The sequence below is a fragment of the Heteronotia binoei genome, chromosome 12 (assembly GCF_032191835.1).
Source record: "Heteronotia binoei isolate CCM8104 ecotype False Entrance Well chromosome 12, APGP_CSIRO_Hbin_v1, whole genome shotgun sequence".
NCBI lineage: Eukaryota > Metazoa > Chordata > Lepidosauria > Squamata > Gekkonidae > Heteronotia > Heteronotia binoei.
The window spans coordinates 11,971,833-11,990,984 of NC_083234.1; the positions used below are offsets into that span (position 1 = coordinate 11,971,833).

General features: G+C 49.5%; 1 protein-coding gene across 2 annotated transcripts in view; it reads left to right on the top strand.

Moving 5' to 3' along the window:
- Nucleotides 1-5,737: 5,737 nt before the first annotated feature.
- Nucleotides 5,738-19,152, top strand: part of POU2F3 (POU class 2 homeobox 3) — a 183,930-nt gene continuing 170,515 nt past the window's right edge. For both annotated transcript variants that reach the window (XM_060251847.1, XM_060251848.1), the window contains exon 1: nucleotides 5,738-5,930. In XM_060251847.1, coding sequence (XP_060107830.1) covers nucleotides 5,903-5,930 — 28 coding nt within the window. In that variant the 5' untranslated portion in view covers nucleotides 5,738-5,902. The remainder of the gene's footprint in view (nucleotides 5,931-19,152) is intronic.

Sequence of the window (19,152 nt, forward strand, 5' to 3'; positions counted from 1 at the left end):
CGGGCGAGCTCCAGCTGTGGACAATAAAATCCCAGCGATTGAGCTCAGCTGCTTGAGAGATACTTAGATTGTTCACTGTTTATCCCTGCAGTGCTGTCAGGAAGGGTCTAGGATCCAGCAGTAGGGCCCGACAGGTTAACTTTGTGTTTTGAGTGCTCCTGTCAACCGGGGCCCTTGGGTGCCAGAAAGCACCAGCTCCACAAAGTACCCTTTGAATTGCTAAGGGGTTCCATATCTGGCTGCTGGAACAGCCAGTTCCCACGTTCCTTCTAGAAGAAGAAGAAGATATTGGATTTATATCCCGCCCTCCACTCCGAAGAGTCTCAGAGCGGCTCACAATCTCCTTTCCCTTCCTCCCCCACAACAGACACCCTGTGAGGTGGATGAAGATATTGGATTTATATCCCGCCCTCCACTCCGAAGAGTCTCAGAGCGGCTCACAATCTCCTTTCCTTTCCTCCCCCACAACAGACACCCTGTGAGGTAGCTGAAGATATTGGATTTATATCCCGCCCTCCACTCCGAAGAGTCTCAGAGCGGCTCACAATCTCCTTTCCCTTCCTCCCCCACAACAGACACCCTGTGAGGTGGGTGGGGCTGGAGAGGGCTCTCACTGCAGCAGCCCTTCCAAGGACAACCTCTGCCAGAGCTATGGCTGACCCAAGGCCATTCCAGCAGGTGCAAGTGGAGGAGTGGGGAATCAAACCCAGTTCTCCCAGATAAGAGTCGGCACACTTAACCACTACACCAAACTGGCTCTTCTAGCGGGTTTGCACCAGCATAACGTTGCACTGAACGAAACGATTCACAAAGTTGCTTGGCAAAAGCATTCGGCTCTGTGGTCTATACTGCTGTGTACAGCTTGCTGAAACTAGGATCCTGCTATGAAATTTTGCATCGTGTCAAGACTTCTGCTTTGGCTCGGCTCTGTTTTCAGACTTCTGGTTGGTTCTACAACCTTAACCTTATTGTGTTGCTCACTGATGTCCCATCCTGTCGATTATGCGATCCACCTCGAGTCCAAGAGAGAAAGGCGGGTTATAAATAATGTGAATGAACGACAGCAATAACCAGTGATCACTTGCATGTATGAATGTGCTGTCATCTCTGGGGCAAGCCAGCGCTTCCATTCCACGGTGGCTCGGTGGTAGAGCATCTGCTTGGGAAGCAGAAGGTCCCAGGTTCAATCCCCGTCATCTCCAACTAAAAAGGGTCCAGGCAAGTAGGCGTGAAAAACCTCCGCTTGAGACCCTGGAGAGCCGCTGCCAGTCTGAGTAGACAGCACTGACTTTGATGGACCGAGAGCCTGATTCAGGATAAGGCAGCTTCAGATGTTCACTTCAAACTCAGTGCTCTTCCGATGCACTGGAGTCCTTGTACATGTTCAGCTTCTGAGCTTCCATGGCTCACACAGCATTGCTTGAACGGCCTGCCTTGGGAAGCACAACTGAATGCGTAAACATATGCCAAATGATAGCTCCGTATTCTATGTTATTTCATGAGCGACCCATCCACGCATGCAGATTGCAATGACATATTTATTGTTGATTCATTTACTTCACTGATTCCCGCTCCCCCTCCCCTTCTCCCTAAAAAAATAAAGGTAGTCCCCTGTGCAAGCACCGGTCGTTTCCGACTCTGGGGTGACGTCGCATCACAATGTTGACATGGCAGACTTTTTATGGGGTGGTTTACCATTGCCCTCCCCAGTCATCTCCAGTTTGGTGTAGTGGTTAAGTGTGGGGACTTTTATCTGGGAGAACCTGGTTTGATTCCCCACATCTCCACTTGCACCTGCTAGCATGGCCTTGGGTCAGCCATAGCTCTGGCAGAGTTGTCCTTGAAAGGGCAGCTGCTGGCACAGCCCTCTCCAGCCCCACCCACCTCACAGGGTGTCTGTTGTGGGGGAGGAAGGGAAAGGAGATTGTGAGCCATTCTGAGACTCTTCGGAGTGGAGGGCGGGATATAAATCCAATATCTTCATCTCCCTCACAGGGTGTCTGTTGTGGGGGAGGAAGGTAAAGGAGATTGTGAGCCGCTCTGAGACTCTTCGGGGTGGAGGGCGGGATATAAATCCAATATCTTCATCTCCCTCACAGGGTGTCTGTTGTGGGGGAGGAAGGGAAAGGAGATTGTGAGCCGCTCTGAGACTCTTCAGAGTGGAGGGCGGGATATAAATCCAATATCTTCTATCTTCTTCATCATCTAGACTTTCCCCCTAGCAATTTTACCGACCTCAGAAAGACGGAAGGCTGAGTCAACCTCGAGCCAGCTTTCCTGAACACAGCTTCCGCTGGGATCGAACTCAGGTCATGAGCAGAGGGCTCGGACTGCAGTACTGCAGCTTTACCACTCTGCGCCACGGGGCTCCCCAGTCAGCTTATGTCGTTCTCCTCCATTTTATCCTCACGACAACCCTGTGAGGTGGGTTAGGCTGGGCGTGTGTGAACTGCCCTATGGTCACCCAGCAAGCTTCCACGGCTGAGCAGGGTGTTAAACTTGGTTCTCCTGGATTTTTGTCCACCCCTCTGACTACAGCACCGTATGTGAACCAATCCTGCTTCTCCATCAGGGGTAAACTGTGATTTCCGCCAGCAGGCAATTCCTGCTTCACACGGCAGAACGCAGTTCTGGGATTGCCGCTTCCGCTGCGAACATCTCGCAAAGTCATCTCTCAGAGCATTGGAAAATACTGACCTTGGGCTCTTCAGCTTTTGATTTCCCGATGCTCTTTTAAGGAGCTTCCCGGTCCTTTGGAGAGGGCAAATGTAGCAGGCCTCCCAGATTTCAGGGCATCGCAGTGAAAAGGCTGGGAGGGGAGTGAGAGACTTGCTGCTTCTCAGATTTCAGCAAAGAAGGGTCACTGCGGATTTGCATAAAGTTTATGCAGATAACCTGCTTTGCATAATTTGCATAAAGCTTCTGGCTGCTCTCTCTCAGATCGAGCTTCAGGCATAACCAAGGTCCCCACCCTGTCCTGCTTTGCCCCACCCCCCTAAACCTCATCCATATCGCCTTCCTTTGTCTGTCACCCACTCCCCTGTATGCCTTGACCAAGGGCTTCTGGTTCCTCCCCTGGAAATCTGCAACCCACCTGCCTGCCTAGGTCAAGCCCCTTGGCCAAACTGTCGTCCTTCCCTTCTGCCTGTCGGGAGGGGCAAAGAGATGAACAAATATGGAAAGAGTTTCAGGGCTAGCAAAAGAAAGTATCTTTTGATATGATGCATCGTGGATATCGACCCAGACTGTTCCCTGGAAGGTCAGATGCTGAAGCTGAAGCTCAAATACTTTGGCCACCAGAGAAGGAAGCGCTCACTGGAGAAGACCCTGATGCTGGGGAAGACAGAAGGCAAAAGAAGAAGGGGACGGCAAAAAATGAGGTGGCTGGACAGCATTACTGATGTAACTAACATATTTGAGCAGACTTCGGAGGATGTTGGAAGACAGGAGGGCCTGGCGTGACTTGGTCCATGGGGTCACAAAGAGTCAGACTCGACTGTGTGACTGAACAACAGCATCATGACCTCATCGAATTCACTGCCACAGGATGTGGGCAGAGGGCTGTGGCTCAGCAGAAGAGCTTCTGCTTGGCATGCAGAAGGTCCCAGGTTCAATCCCCAGCATCTCCAGTTAAAAAGAACCAGATAGTAAGCAATAGGAAAGACTCGAGACCCTGGAGAGCAGCTGCCTGTCTGACTAGACAATACTGAGTTTGATGGGCTGGCCGGAAGGCAGCTTCGTGTGCATTCGTGGTGGTGGCTGAGAGCACAGATGGCTTTTTAAAAAGCTGAGATTCATTCACAGAGAACATATATATGAACATATATGAAGCATCATGACCTCATCGAATTCACTGCCACAGGATGTGGACAGAGGGCTGTGGCTCAGCAGAAGAGCTTCTGCTTGGCATGCAGAAGGTCCCAGGTTCAATCCCCAGCATCTCCAGTTAAAAAGAACCAGATAGTAAGCAATAGGAAAGACTCGAGACCCTGGAGAGCAGCTGCCTGTCTGACTAGACAATACTGAGTTTGATGGGCTGGCCGGAAGGCAGCTTCGTGTGCATTCGTGGTGGTGGCTGAGAGCACAGATGCCTTTTTAAAAAGCTGAGATTCATTCACAGAGAACATATATATGAACATATATGAAGCTGCCTTCTACTGAATCAGACCCTCGGTCCATCAAAGTCAGTATTGTCTTCTCAGACTGGCAGCGGCTCTCCAGGGTCTCAAGCTGAGGCTTTTCACACCTATTTGCCTGGACCCTTTTTTGGAGATGCCAGGGATTGAACCTGGGACCTTCTGCTTACCAAGCAGAGGCTCTACCACTGAGCTACCGTCCCTCCCCTAACAACTGTTAGCCCTGATAGCTCAATGGAAGTTCTCTGTACAGGAGCAGTGTACCTGTGAGCAGGGCTTTTTTTTGTAGCAGGAACTCCTTTGCATATTAGGCCACACACCCTTGATGTAGCCAATCCTCCAAGAGCTTACAGGGCTTTTAGTACAAGGGCCTACTGTAAGCTCCAGGAGGCTACATCAGGGGTGTGTGGCCTAATATGCAAAGGAGTTCCTGCTACAAAAAAAGCCCTATCTGTGAGTGCCAGGAGCTGGGGGCAAACGACAGGAGACAGCATCCTTTTCCCTTATAGGCTTCATAGAGGCGTCTGGCTGCTAAATGCTGGGGCTTGGCAGATCCATTGCAGCCTGCGACGTGCGTATAAATGAGTTGCCAGGAACCTCATAGGGAAGTCAGTGGCATAGGAATGACTCGGCCAGCTAGGTTTAATACAAAAGCCAAAATGATGAAAGTTAGACAGTCATGCGTGCAAAGCGATGAATGGACCTTATTACAAAGCCATCAAGACTTGGGGGTGGATGGCTGTTGGAGAGCCCTGTGCACCAGCTGTCTCCTTCCTCTGCCACGGAGTCTTCCCGGCTCCTCGGGCAAGTCCTCGTCTCCCTCCCTCTCTGTCTCTCTGGGCTCCGGTTTCCCCATCTCTACAGATCGCTATCGCTCGTGCTGAGTCACCCCGACATCGCAACCAGACCTCTGTGCCCACGCGGAGCCAAGCTGGCGCAGGTGGGCTCCTACCCACTCTCTCGCGCCTGCCTGGGTTTGATGGATTGATTTGATTTACAAACCACCCTGCCCTGGAGGGCTCAGGGCGGTGCACAACAAACCGCCCCCGGGGATCCAAACGGGGCCCCGGATTTGGGGATCCAAACAGAGCCCTTGCCTGCCTGCCTGCCACGGCTCTCTGGAGATTGAAAGCCCTTCCTCAAAGATGAGCCGGGGAGTTAGCAGAATCCTTCCTTTCTGCGCTTTGAGGCCTTTCTCTCCGCATGTCCAGACAGGTGCTTTGGCCTAAGTTTGCCTTTTTTCCCAGGTGGAAGTTGAAACCAAACATGTTTCCTAGAGGAGATGAATATGACTTAATGCTCCTTCTCTTCCCCCCCACCCTCCTTTCATGCGTAGCCCCCCTCCTGACAGCCACCATGCAGGCAGGTGCTACAAGGTGTGTCCCCGAGCAAAGCTCAGGTGTGTGTGGAGGGGGGGGCGTCGCTGGCTGCCTCCCCGTCGGTCCTGCCACGCCTCCCTCCTGCCAGCCGGCCGTGATTGGGGAGTTGCCGGCATGCAAATAGGCTGCTTTGCATGGGCGGCTCGCCAGCCTCTTGTCAAGGATCCTTGCCGGGACGAGAAGCGTGAGGGGGCGCGGTCCCGGCAATGTGCTCACCTGCCTCAATGTGGCAACCGGCACTGCAGAGCCAGAGGTGCTAGGAGCAGCTGGCAGGAGAGGCAGCTGGAAGGAGGATTTTGGCGGCCGAGGAGAGAGAAGCTGGCAGCCCCACGGGGCACCACTTTGGGCGGGGGCTGGCCAGGGTGCGGTTACCTTTCTGCGAGCAGGATGGTGAACCTGGACATGATGCACACAGGTAAGACCTCCAGCGATGGGGAGTCTTCTTAGCTGGGATCTCTGGGGCTGAGGCCTGATGCCAAGTGTTAGCCTTCGGAAAGGCCCGGAAAAGGGCCTGGAGCTGTCAGGTCGCTTTTATCTGGTTGCCCTGGTATCCTCCTGTTCTATGGGCACATGTGACGATGGGCTAGATATAGAACAAGGAACAGGGGATTGGATTAGATGGATGAATTAACAGCTGCTGCAGCAGAGGAGGAATGTAGCCGTAGGACATGCTGAGATCTTCTCAAGCGCTTCGTTTCTCCAGAATGGGACCTTTGACCCGACGGCCTTCCCACTTCCCCACCCTCAGAGATCTTTGCAGTTGAGTGAGGGAAGACCCGGGTTCCATTCCCCGCTCTGCTTTGGTGAGTGACCTTGGGTGAGTGACACGCTCTCAGCCTAACCTACCTCACAGGGTGGTTGTAAGGTTAACATGCGAGAGGTGTTTGAGATCCATAAATAATTGACTTTATTTCCGTTTGCAAGCTGCCTTGAGCGCTGTAAGGAAGAAAGACGGCCAAGACATGTTTTTTTAATAAGATAAAATAAATTATTTCAGCCACTTTGGATATAAATGAGAAATTATTATCATTTTTTTGGCTGTCACATCGCAGCTGACTTGTGATGACACTGTCGGGTTTTGAAGGCAAGAGACATTCAGAGGCGGTTTGCCATTATCTGGTTCTGCGTAGCGACCCTGGTATGCCTTGGTGGTCACCCATTCAAAGATTCACCATGGCTGACCTTGCTTAGTTTTCAAGAGCGGACAAGATCATGCTAACCTGGGCTATCCAGCCGAGGATAAGAAACGAGAGGTGTAAATGAAGTAAGTTTGTAAGTGTTTTCTTTCTGCATATGTTCAGGAGGATTCTCTCAGCAGCATTTTCTCTCTGCACATGCTTAGGAGCATTCTCCGAGAGCCAGTTTGGCGTGTTGGTTAAGAGCAGCGGACTGTAATCCGAGAGAACTGGGTTTGATTCTGTACTCCACATGCAGCCAGCTGGGTGACTGTGGGTCAGTCTCAAGTTCTTTCAAAGCTGTTCTGCTCAAGAGCAGTTCATGGAGAGCTCTCTCAGCCCCACTTGCCTCACGCGGAGCTTGTTGTGGGGAGGGGAAGGGAAGGAGATTGCAAGCCTCTTTGAGACTCCTTAGGGTAGAGAAAAGCGGGATCTTCTTCTTTTTCTTCTCCTTCTTCGCTCTTGATTGGAGGAGAAAAGCACGATCCTGGAGCTAAGCCTTGGCTAAGCCTTCAGCTACACTGAACCCCTCTGCTAGGACAGAAAGGTTATCTCACAAATACAACTAAGTGGTTTCAGGATAATGCATCAGATGTCTACACAAGCAGCTATTCCTTGTGCAGATGAGAAAAAGCGTCTCTACTGTGTTTTTTTTTTTTTTTTTAAAGGATGTTGCCTTTGGTTTCTCACCATTAGCTACTTCTGCCTCTTACCCCATAACCAACACAGGCAGTGGGGAGAAAATGTGGGAGGAAATTCTTCCACCCCCACCCCCTGCCTCTACCCCCTATGTGACTCTGGGGACAGAGCTGAACTCATGCTTGATCTCGCAAACAAGAAGACGGCCCCTGAGCATGCACTGAGCAATTTCCTCCCCCTACCTAATCAACCTCCTTTATTCTGCGTGAGCATACATTTGGGGGTGAGAGAGAGAGAGAGAGAGAGAGAGAGAGATAGATAGATAGATAGATAGATAGATAGATAGATAGATAGATAGATAGATAGATAGATAGATAGATAGATAGATAGATAGATTGTCATTGTTCTCCACAAAAAAAGAGCAACGAAATGAGGTGCTCTTCCACAAACATACCAACACATCAAACACACATATTCATATTCATACCATTTAAATACATCTAAAACCATTTAAACCATTTAAATACATCTAAAACATTCATAAAACCATTAAAACCATTTAAATACATCTAAAACAGATAATCCTTCATAACCCTGCATTTAACCTAACCACAGCACTTGGATAGAAACTGTCCTTAAATCTGTTTGTCCTAGCCTTCGACACTCTATATCGTCTACCTGACGGTAAGATCTCAAATAGCAAATGGCCCAGATGTGAAGGGTCCCTTAGGATCATTTGTATCTTCCTTTTACATCCCATATTATACAGATCCACCAATGAGGGGAGAGAACATCCACAAATCTTTTGTGCTCTTCTCGTCACTCTCTGGAGCACCCTTCTCTCTGCTTCCGTGCAGCTCCCAAACCACGCGCAGAGGCAATAAGATAAAATGCTCTCAATGGAACTACGATAAAAGGCAACCAGCAGACTCCCTGACAGTTGTAGTGATCTTAAGTAGTATAGTCGTTGCTGGGCCTTTTTCTCTAGAGCTAAAGTATTTGCCCCCCATGTTAGATCTTGTTTCATGGTAATTCCCAGAAACTTCCATTCTGTCACCTGTTCTACCATAACACCATCAATACATGGTGGGGGAGGGAGAAAACTCTCCCTAGAAGCTGAAATGACTCTATTGAGGCTCTTGTACTTCGGCCACATCATGAGAAGACAAGACTCACTGGAAAATACAATAACGCTAGGAAAAGTTGAAGGTAGCAGGAAAAGAGGAAGAGCCAACCAGAGACAGGCTGACCGTTAAGGAAGCCATGCGGACCCTCAGATTGCAAGACCCGAGTAAGGCTGTTCGTAGCGCCACATTGAGGGGGGCTCATTAATTCATAGGGTCGCCATAAGTCGGAAGCCACTTGACCCCACTTACAGACCACGTACGGACTTACAGAGAGGTTTGATCCCCAGCCCCTTTTTGAGAGCAAGCACTAAAGCAAGAAGCGAGGATGCATATCAGACCGGATTTCCCCCCCCCCCGCCCGCTCCACCCCATTTTATTTTGTCAAATTTATATCCCACCCTCCCCTAACGGCCCCTAACCATCACTGCAAGATCAAGATACTTACCCACCAAAGCAGCTGGAGGGCTGCCCCGAAGCAGTATGCCCTCCACACGCTATTCCCTGCCAATGTGCCTCGCTCCCGATTCAAAAACACAGACTCAGAGTGCAATCCATGCGCACTTCACATGCACAGATTAGATTTATATCCCGCCCTCCCTGCCGAAGGAGGCTCAGGGTGGCTCACAACCATGAAAACAATAAATTACAATAAAACTTCAATTCAACAATTACAACAATTAAAACAATATAAAACAATAAAGCAGTTCGGTGCTAGCATCATCCAACTCCAACACCTGGCATATCCAAGCCTAACCTACAGCAGCTGTGTGCGACTCCCCCGTCTATTGATCTGTTTTTCAGATCCGGTTATAACCCTGCTGTCTAGGGGGGGGGGGGGCAGTAGGTGCTGTAGTTTTCCCCACTGGGAATAAAACATGGGGCAGTTGTTAGCTGCACCCTTAGTGGTGATTCCAGGGGAAAGTGACTGGTTATGCCTTGGGTGGCTTTCTTGAGGTTTGTCTAGATTTTTAACAGGTTGCTTAATTTGCTATCTGTAGATCTGGGACTTTAATAGAGTTGTTATCCTACTTGCGATGTAACACCTTCATATCTACAGGTGCAGTCCTTTGTTTATTACTCTATTTCCTCCCCAGTGATGACCCACGTGGCTTACGTCCTTCTCCTCTCCTCCGTTTTATCCTCACGCAACCACCCTGCGAGGTGGGTTAGGCTTGAGAGTGTGTGACTGGCCCAAGGTCACCCCAGCGAGCTTCCATGGCAGAGCAGGGATTTGATTGTGGATCTGCCTGATCCTTCTCTTACAGCCTTCTCCTCTCCTCCATTTTATCCTCACAACAACCCTGTGAGGTAGGTTAGGCTGAGAATACTCAACTGGCCCAAGTTCACCCTGCAAGCATCCATGGCAAAGTGGGGATTTTAATCAAGTACCTGAAGGTTAAGAAGATGTCAATAGATGGGCCCAATGATTCTGTTAGTCAAATTTAAATCAATAAATATTAACAGCTACGCAAAAATACGCACATATTTATTACAAAATAAATCGTTGGCCCTCAGGATAGCCTCAATTAAGACTCCTGATGTACCATGGCCCCCAGAAATGACCATAACTGACCCCGACCAGGTGCATTTCAGCCCACTGGCCTTCCTCAGTGGTCAACCAAATGGCATCGCAGGAAGGGCTGCTGACTTTGCAGAACAACACTTCTTTCATACTGATTGACCCTGGAGGTCCCTTCCAAAACTGTGATTCTATGATTGACCAAGATGAAGTTTGTTTAGAGGAGAAAGGAGAAATAGAACAAATTATTAATAATTAGAAAGGGTAAACTGGAAAACATGTGCCAAAAACATATATTTTAAGTTACTTCCTAATAATGATTGTCTGTGGCCAAAGGCAAAGATGTTAACCAGGAGCCTCATTCTGGAGAGTTTACTTTCCAATAGCAAGGATGATTAAATAGTATGCCTAAATTAGTTTTAAAGATATTCTTATAAATTTTTTAAAGAGAACTGTTAAGACATGGAAGAAGAAAACAGAATCACATTTCATATCAATTAAAGCTACCTAGGGTTACCACCGCAGATCAGATGCCTTCTTCTTTGGCGCCTGTCGTCTTTGGGGCTCTTTTTAAACACCAGATGGAAATTTTTCTCTTTGGGGGTTGGAAGGTTAGGAATATTTCTAGCTAGTAGCAATTATCACGGCTTCAAGAGTAGGGACCTTTAAAATGAGATTTGTCAGAGTAATCGCATGTTTGAGTGGTCGGTTGGAAAATATGTCCTCTTTTTTCTTTTCAAAATATGGTATCCCTAAGTTACCTTTCTCACTTGGTTTGAAAAATTCAATGAAGGCAGGACCTAAGAGCAATGTCATAGTACGAAGTGTAAAGTACCCCTTTTCTGCTAGATACTGGGACGATGCAAACAAAATCAGTATGACTCTCTGAGCATGTGGCCATCCATGGGGGGGAAACACGTAGCCAGTCAAATTCTCCATTTAAGCCCTTTGGGGCCGGAGTAGCAATCAAACCCAATAAGCTTCACTCGCCCTCAAAGGCTGAAGTAAGTAGTGAGCTGGAAGCTGAAGCGGGTGGTGCGGAATTTGAACCAGGGTCTCCAACACTCAAATCACAACCCTGCACCGGCTCACACCACATTTTCTGAAAATGCTATATGGCTCTTTAAATTAAACGTAGATTCTGGTGGGTAGCTGTGTTGGTCTGAAGCGATAGAACAAAGTTTGTCCCGCTGGCGCCTTTAAAACCAACAAAGTTTAATTCTGGGCATAAGCTTTCCCGCGCGTGCACACAAAAGCTTATACTCAGAATAAGAATTTATTGGTCTTAGAAGGTGCCACTGGACTGAAAATGTTGTTTTAAATGTAACATCGTTTAGGGCCCGGGACTATCTTTTTTTTCCAGCCCAGCTAATTACATGTGGAATTTGTCTCTGCTCATGAGTATCTTGCTCTCCAGAGACATTTTTCTCATTCTGAGTCTGTGTAATAAAAGGCAGCCTTTTCTGAGGTCAGCCTGGCCACTTTAAGAGCCAAGGAGGGAAGGGAGCTCTTTGAAGCACTGCAGCTCGCAAAGAGACTTGGGTTCAAATCTCTGCTCAGCCTTGAAGCTCACGGTGGGCCTGTCGCTTTCTCCCAGCCTAACCAACTTCTAGGGTGGCCAGCCTCCAGGTGGTGCCTGGAGGTCTCCTGGAATTCCAACCAATCTCCGGATGAAATAAAGCAGTCCCCCCGCCTCAGAGAAAATGGCTGCTTTGGTCTGTTTGACATTATATAGCAATGAGGTCCCCTCCTGTCCCCCATTCTGCCCTCCCTAAGTTCATAGGGTTGCCAGGTCTGTGTTGGAAAATACCTGGAGACTTTGGGGGTGGAGCCAAGAGAAAGCGGGGTTTGGGAAGGGGAGGGGCCTCAGCATGGTACAATGCCACAGAGTCCTCCCTTCAAAGCAGCCGTTTTCTCCAGGGGAGCTGATCTCTGCCAGCTGGAGGTCAGTTGTGAAAGCAGGAGATCTCCAGGCCCCACCTGGGGACTGGCAACCCTACTAGGTTCCACACCCTAAATCTCCAGGTAGTTCTCAACCCAGCTCTGCCAACATCCCAGAGTTCTTGGGAGGCTGAAGAGCGAGGGGAGAGCCATCTGTTCTTGGAAGAAAAGCATGATTTAAAAGATATATATAAAACGGAGAAGAAATATGGAACGAATCAGAGAGCCTCAAGATGCCTGATGCATTTTAGGTTGGGTTGCCAATCCCCAGGTGGGGGCAGGGGATCCCCCGGTTTGGAGGCTCTCCCCCGCTTCAGGGTCATCAGAAAGCGGGGGGAGGGGAGGGAAATGTCTGCTGGGAACTCTATTCTCCCTTTCTCACATTACAAGAACTCGTGGGCATTCGATGAAATTGCTGAGCAGACAGGTTAAAGCGGATAAAAGGAAGTACTTCTTCACCCAAAGGGTGATTAACATGTGGAATTCACTGCCACAGGAGGTGGTGGCGGCCACAAGTATAGCCACCTTCAAGAAGGGTGTAGATAAAAATATGGAGCACAGGTCCATCAGTGGCTATTAGCCACAGTGTATGTGTGTATATAAAATTTTTTGCCACTGTGTGACACAGAGTGTTGGACTTGATGGGCCGTTGGCCTGATCCAACATGGCTTCTCTTATGTTCTTATGTTCTTATTATTCCCTATGGAGATTTATTCCCATAGAAAATCATGGAGAATTGATCAGCGGGTAACTGGGGCTCGGGGGGGGGTGTTTTTTGGGGTAGAGGCACCAAAGTTTCAGTATAGCATCTAGTGCCTCTCCCCAAAATACCCCCCAAGTTTCAAAAAGATTGGACCAGGGGGTCCAATTCTATGAGCCCCAAAAGAAAGTGCCCGTATCCTTTATTATTTCCTATGGAAGGAAGGCATTGAAAAGGTGTGCCGTCCCTTTAAAAGTGATGGCCAGAACTCCCTTTGGAGTTCAATGATGCTTGTCACAGCCTTGATCTTTGCTCCCCCCCAATGTCTCCTGGCTCCACCCCCAAAGTCTCCTGGCTCCACCCCCAAAGTCCCCAGATATTTCTTGAATTGGACTTGGCAACCCTAATTTGAGGGTCCATCAGGCTGGGCACAATTATCTTCCCTAAACCTGTCAGCCAGCCGTTGAGGGCAGAAAGGGACACCACAAAGGGTCTTCAGCGCCACAAAGTGGCCGGACGGGCTGGATTTGTGGTTGTTGAAAACTTTGCAGTGGTGCTTCCCACTGTTCCAGGGCCAGCTGAATTCACTTCACTTGGCCTCCCCAAGTGCAGGGATTTTAGGCAGGAAGAGAGGCACTCTCCCACAAGCCTTGCAGATGGCCCATTAGTGTTGCTAGCTCTGGATTCCTGTGGGGGGGTGGGGGAAGCCAGCCTCTTGGTGGGACCTGGGGATCCCCCAGAAAGCTTATCTCAGAGTACAGAGATCAGTTCCCCTGGAGCAAATGGATACTTTGGAGGGTGGACTCTGCAGCATTGTACCCCACTGAGGTCCCTGCCTTCCCCAGGCTCCACCCCCAAATCTCCAGGAGTTTCCCATTCTAGAAGAAGAAGAATTGCAGATTTATACCCCGCCCTTCTCTCTGAATCAGAGTCTCAGAGCGGCTTACAATTTCCTCTAACATCTTCTCCCCCCGCAACAGATACCCTGTGAGGTGGGTGGGGCTGAGAGGGCTCTCACGGCAGCTGCCCTTTCAAGGACAACCTCTGCCAGAGCTATGGCTGACTCAAGACCATTCCAGCAGGTGCAGGTGGAGGAGTGGGGAATCAAACCCGGTTCTCCAAGATAAGAGTCCGCACACTTAACCACTACACCAAACTGGCTCACTTTCTAGATCTGACAACCTTCACCAGCCCCGCCCCCCTCCCCAGGTCTCGCACTGGCATCCCTCCCTCCAACATGGTAATATAGGTATAGTAATGCTCAGTGCAGCAGCCCCGTGGTGCAGAGCGGTAAAGCTGCAGTACTGCAATCCGAGCTCTCTGCTCACGAGCTAAGTTTGATCCTGGCAGAAGCTGGCTTCAGGTAGTTGGCTCAAGGTTGACAGCCTTCCATCCTTCCAAGGTCGGTAAAATTACCCATCTTGCTGGGGGGAAAGTGTAGATGACTGGGGAAGGCAACGGCAAACTGCTCTGTAAAAAGTCTGCCGTACCTTTAACGCTCAGTGATGTAAGGATTACAACTTAATCATTTATGTGAAGTACTTGGAACACTGCTGTGTAACTATAATGATGATGCCAAAAAACTGTACATTGAACATACCATGCTTTTGTTTTTGAGCGACGTGTTATGATTGACGGCACAGTCACTAGCCCAGGCTGCCTTGTCATTTTTGTTGTCTGGATTGTAGCAAATATTGGGATTTTATATAGATAGTAAATAGTCTGAAGAAATACTCAGAAGCATATTGAAACGACTGATAAAAGCCATCTCAGGAGGGAATCTCCAGCTTAGAGATAGCGCCTTATGTTTCACAGGGGTAATTGGTTGGCTGGCCCTAAGATCGCATGACCACAATTAATGCTAAAACATGACTTTTATAGCGACTGTTGTGGTCGATGTTTTAGTTGCAGTTTATATTACACTTGTTTTAAGCCATTTCTTATTCTGTACTCTTATCTGCAGTCCCAGAAATAATACAAGCTGCAGTACACGTATTACAAGCTGCAGTACACATACCATGTGACTCATGAGTGGTTTGGGATGTCATTAAAAGTTTAACCCACTGCAAGTTTAAAAATGAAAATTGACAGGAACAATTAGCATTTGTCAGAAACGTTTGGTGACAAAAATCCTTTGTGCGCACATTATCTCGGACCAGCACTTAGCCTCTTAGTCAGGATCAGGATTCGGATCAGTAGCTCTTCTTGCGCTGCGTTCTAGGCTGACAGGGTTGCCATCCTCCAGGTTGAACCTGGAGATCTCCCGCTATTACAAATGATCTCCAAATGACCAAGATCAGTTCACCTGGAGAAAATGGCTTCTTTGGAGGGTAGACTCTATCGCGTTATATCCTGCTGAGGTCCCTCCCCTCCTCCAGACCCCGCCTTCCCCAGGCTCCACCCCAAAATCTCCAGGTATTTCCCAACCTAGAGCTGGCAACCCTACTGCCCCCCCCCCACCGTTCACACGGTAAAGGAGGAAATGTTGAACAGCATATTGGAGGGGAGGTTGGTTTTGCTTTCCCAAAGTATTTGCCTTAAGATTAAGGTTCCCAACTACATGCTGGGAAATCCCTGAAGATTCGGGGGTGGAAGGGGCCTCAGTGGGGTACAATGCCCTAGAGCCCACCTTCCAAAGCAGCCGTTTTCTCCAGGGGAACAAGGTGGAAACGCTTGGGACTCTTTAGCTTGGAGAAACGTCGACTGCGGGGTGACATGATAGAGGTTTACAAGATAATGCATGGGATGGAGAAAGCAGAGAAAGAAGTACTTTTCTCCCTTTCTCACAATACAAGAACTCGTGGGCATTCTATGAAATTGCTGAGCAGAGAGGTTAAAACGGATAAAAGGAAGTACTTCTTCACCCAAAGGGTGATTAACATGTGGAATTCACTGCCACAGGAGGTGGTGGCGGCCACAAATATAGCCACCTTCAAGAGGGGTTTAGATAAAAATATGGAGCACGGGTCCATCAGTGGCTATTAGCCACAGTGTGTGTGTATATATAAAATTTTTGGCCACTGTGTGACACAGAGTGTTGGACTGGATGGGCCATTGGCCTGATCCAACATGGCTTCTCTTATGTTCTTATGAGACACAGAGTGTCGGACTGGAGGGGCCGTTGGCCTGATCCAACATGGCTTCTCTTATGTTCTTATGTGAGACAGAGTGTCGGACTGGATGGGCCACTGGCCTGATCCAACATGGCTTCTCTTATGTTCTTATGTGACACAGAGTGTTGGACTGGATGGGCCACTGGCCTGATCCAACATGGCTTCTCTTATGTTCTTCTGTGACACAGAGTGTTGGACTGGATGGGCCACTGGCCTGATCCAACATGGCTTCTCTTATGTTCTTATGTGACACAGAGTGTTGGACTGGATGGGCCGTTGGCCTGATCCAACATGGCTTCTCTTATGTTCTTCTGTGACACAGAGTGTCGGACTGGAGGGGCCATTGGCCTGATCCAACATGGCTTCTCTTATGTTCTTATGTGACACAGAGTGTCGGACTGGATGGGCCACTGGCCTGATCCAACATGGCTTCTCTTATGTTCTTATGTGACACAGAGTGTCGGACTGGATGGGCCACTGGCCTGATCCAACATGGCTTCTCTTATGTTCTTATGTGACACAGAGTGTTGGACTGGATGGGCCACTGGCCTGATCCAACATGGCTTCTCTTATGTTCTTCTGTGACACAGAGTGTTGGACTGGATGGGCCACTGGCCTGATCCAACATGGCTTCTCTTATGTTCTTATGTGACACAGAGTGTTGGACTGGATGGGCCGTTGGCCTGATCCAACATGGCTTCTCTTATGTTCTTCTGTGACACAGAGTGTTGGACTGGAGGGGCCACTGGCCTGATCCAACAGGGCTTCTCTTATGTTCTTATGTGACACAGAGTGTTGCACTGGAGGGGCTATTGGCCTGATCCAACAGGGCTTCTCTTATGTTCTTATGTGACACAGAGTGTTGCACTGGATGGGCCATTGGCCTGATCCAACATGGCTTCTCTTATGTTCTTATGTGACACAGAGTGTTTGACTGGATGAGCCGTTGGCCTGACCCAACATGGCTTCTCTTATGTTCTTATGTTCTTATCTCTGAAGTCTGGAGATCCATAGTAATTTCAGATATGCCTGGATGTTAGCAGGGCCGGATTAACAATTAGGCCAAGTAGGCGCTGGCCTAAGGGCCCCCACACCTTTAGGGGCCCCAGGCCAGCTCCCCCCATTTCCCCCCTGCTTGCAGCCCTCCCAGCCTCCGCGTGCAGCCAGCAACTAAGCCGCTCTGCCTGACTTGCCTGGTGTGGCTATTGCTGGTGTTGTCACCAGGTTTGCCTCTCCCCTGAAGCTTAGTCAAAGGGGCTTTTGAGAAGGTGCCTGCAGGCTGCAGCGGGAGCCGTGGTCAGCGGGGCGAGCACTCAGACTCTGAGATAATTTGTGAGGGGGCCCCCCAAGATTTCGACTGCCTAGGGGCCTCCACGGGGTTTAATCCAGCACTGAACGTTGGCAACCCTACATCGTGTCGAAGAGGCACCTCCGCGTGGCCAGCAATGAAGAGCAGCTGGCCTCTTGGGGAGCCCAAAGAGCTGTAGAGGGACCTCGAGAGGATGGCTCTTCTCTCCTTTGACTGGGTAGCAAAACCTCCCCGCGCAGTCCAGCTGCGGGGAGGCAGCTGTGTGGGAAAGCTGGCAGGTGCAACTCGCCCCGTGTGGTAATAACAACCCGCAGCCTTACACAAGAGCTCAGAGGCCTGATTCCCTCGCTCGCTCGGGTTGACTCGATGAAGCCATCCGAGGTGCCTTCGCAAGGCGCTCCAGCAGGGACAGCCAGGGAAATTCCGGTCTTCGGCAAATAACTTCCCGTCAACGCTGCGAGGACGTGTCAGAAGTAGGAACCACTTTCCCAGGGAATCGTTGCTCCTGCCAAATCCATTTCCTCAACTGCACTGCCAGCAACCCCATTGGCTTGTCAGCTTCGGCTCTGAAGGCGTTTTTCACTCCAGGAATCCAAAGCGGGGAGGCTGATTATGCGCCATGTGATGCCCTGTTGCCCTAGCTTGAGCAGTTCCCCGGTGGTTCTTTGATGTTTAATCCAATTTAATTAGACCTGGCAGGCTGGCAACACTTCCAAGTATCCCTATCAGGGCTGTGTGTTCTGCGTCAGGGCTAGGCCGTACCGAAAGCGTGCAATTGACAGAGCCCGAAAGTTCAGCAGGCTGTGTGTAGAGCTAGTTCGCATGTGTAAGCCTCAGTTCGGCGCTGCAGTGCGCAAACGATCAAGTCATGTGAAGATTGCCCCATGGAGTGAAGTGCATTTAGAGGACCCTAAGTCTCCAAACTGGAGAGCCAGTTTGGTGTAGTGGTTAAGTGTGCGGACTCTTATCTTGGAGAACCGGGCTTGATTCCCCACTCCTCCACTTGCACCTGCTGGAATGGCCTTGGGTCAGCCATAGCTCTGGCAGAGCTGTCCTTGTGAGAGCCAGTGTGGTGTAGTGGTTAAGTGTGCGGACTTTTATCTGGGAGAACCGGGTTTGATTCCCCAATCCTCCACTTGCACCTGCTGGAATGGCCTTGGGTTAGCCATAGCTCTGGCAGAGCTGTCCTTGTGAGAGCCAGTTTGGTGTAGTAGTTAAGTGTGCGGACTCTTATGTAGGAGAACCGGGTTTGATTCCCCACTCCTCCACTTGCACCTGCTGGAATGGCCTTGGGTCAGCCATAGCTCTGGCAGAGGTTGTCCTTGAAAGGGCAGCTGCTGTGAGAGCCCTCTCCAGCCCCACCCACCTCACAGGGTGTCTTTTATGAGGGAGGAAGGGAAAGAAGATTGTAGGCCACTCTAAGACTCTGTCCTTGAAAGGGCAGCTGCTGTGAGAGCCCTCTCCAGCCCCACCCACCTCACAGGGTGTCTGTTGTGGGGGAGGAAGGAAAAGGGGATTGTAGGCTGCTCTGAGACTCTGTCCTTGAAAGGGCAGCTGCTGTGAGAGCCCTCTCCAGCCCCATCCACCTCACAGGGTGTCTGTTGTGGGGGAGGAAGATAAAGGAGATTGTAAGCCGCTCTGAGACTCTTCAGAGTGGAGGGCGGGATATAAATCCAATATCTTCATCTACCTCACAGGGTGTCTGTTGTGGGGGAGGGAGATAAAGGAGATTGTGAGCCGCTCTGAGACTCTTCGGAGTGGAGGGCATGATATAAATCCAATATCTTCTTCTTCTTCTCCCCCGGTTAGGTCCTCGGTTTTTAAAAAGTCTTGTGGCATCTTGAAAGTAAATGAATTTATAGCGGCAGAAGCTTTTATGCTTGATGCTGTATGCACAGAATGAGAGCCAGTATGATGTAATGCAGGGGTGTCAAACTCATTTGTTATGAGGGCCGGATCTGACATAAATGAGACCTTTTCAGGCCAGGCCGTGTGTGTCATAAAATGTAACGCCAGGTATTAGAGATGTAGACTTTATAAAGGACAAACACAAAGATTTTTAAAAAGCTTAAAATAAAAACATGCTTAAAATATTAGCACGCATTGGTCTTAAA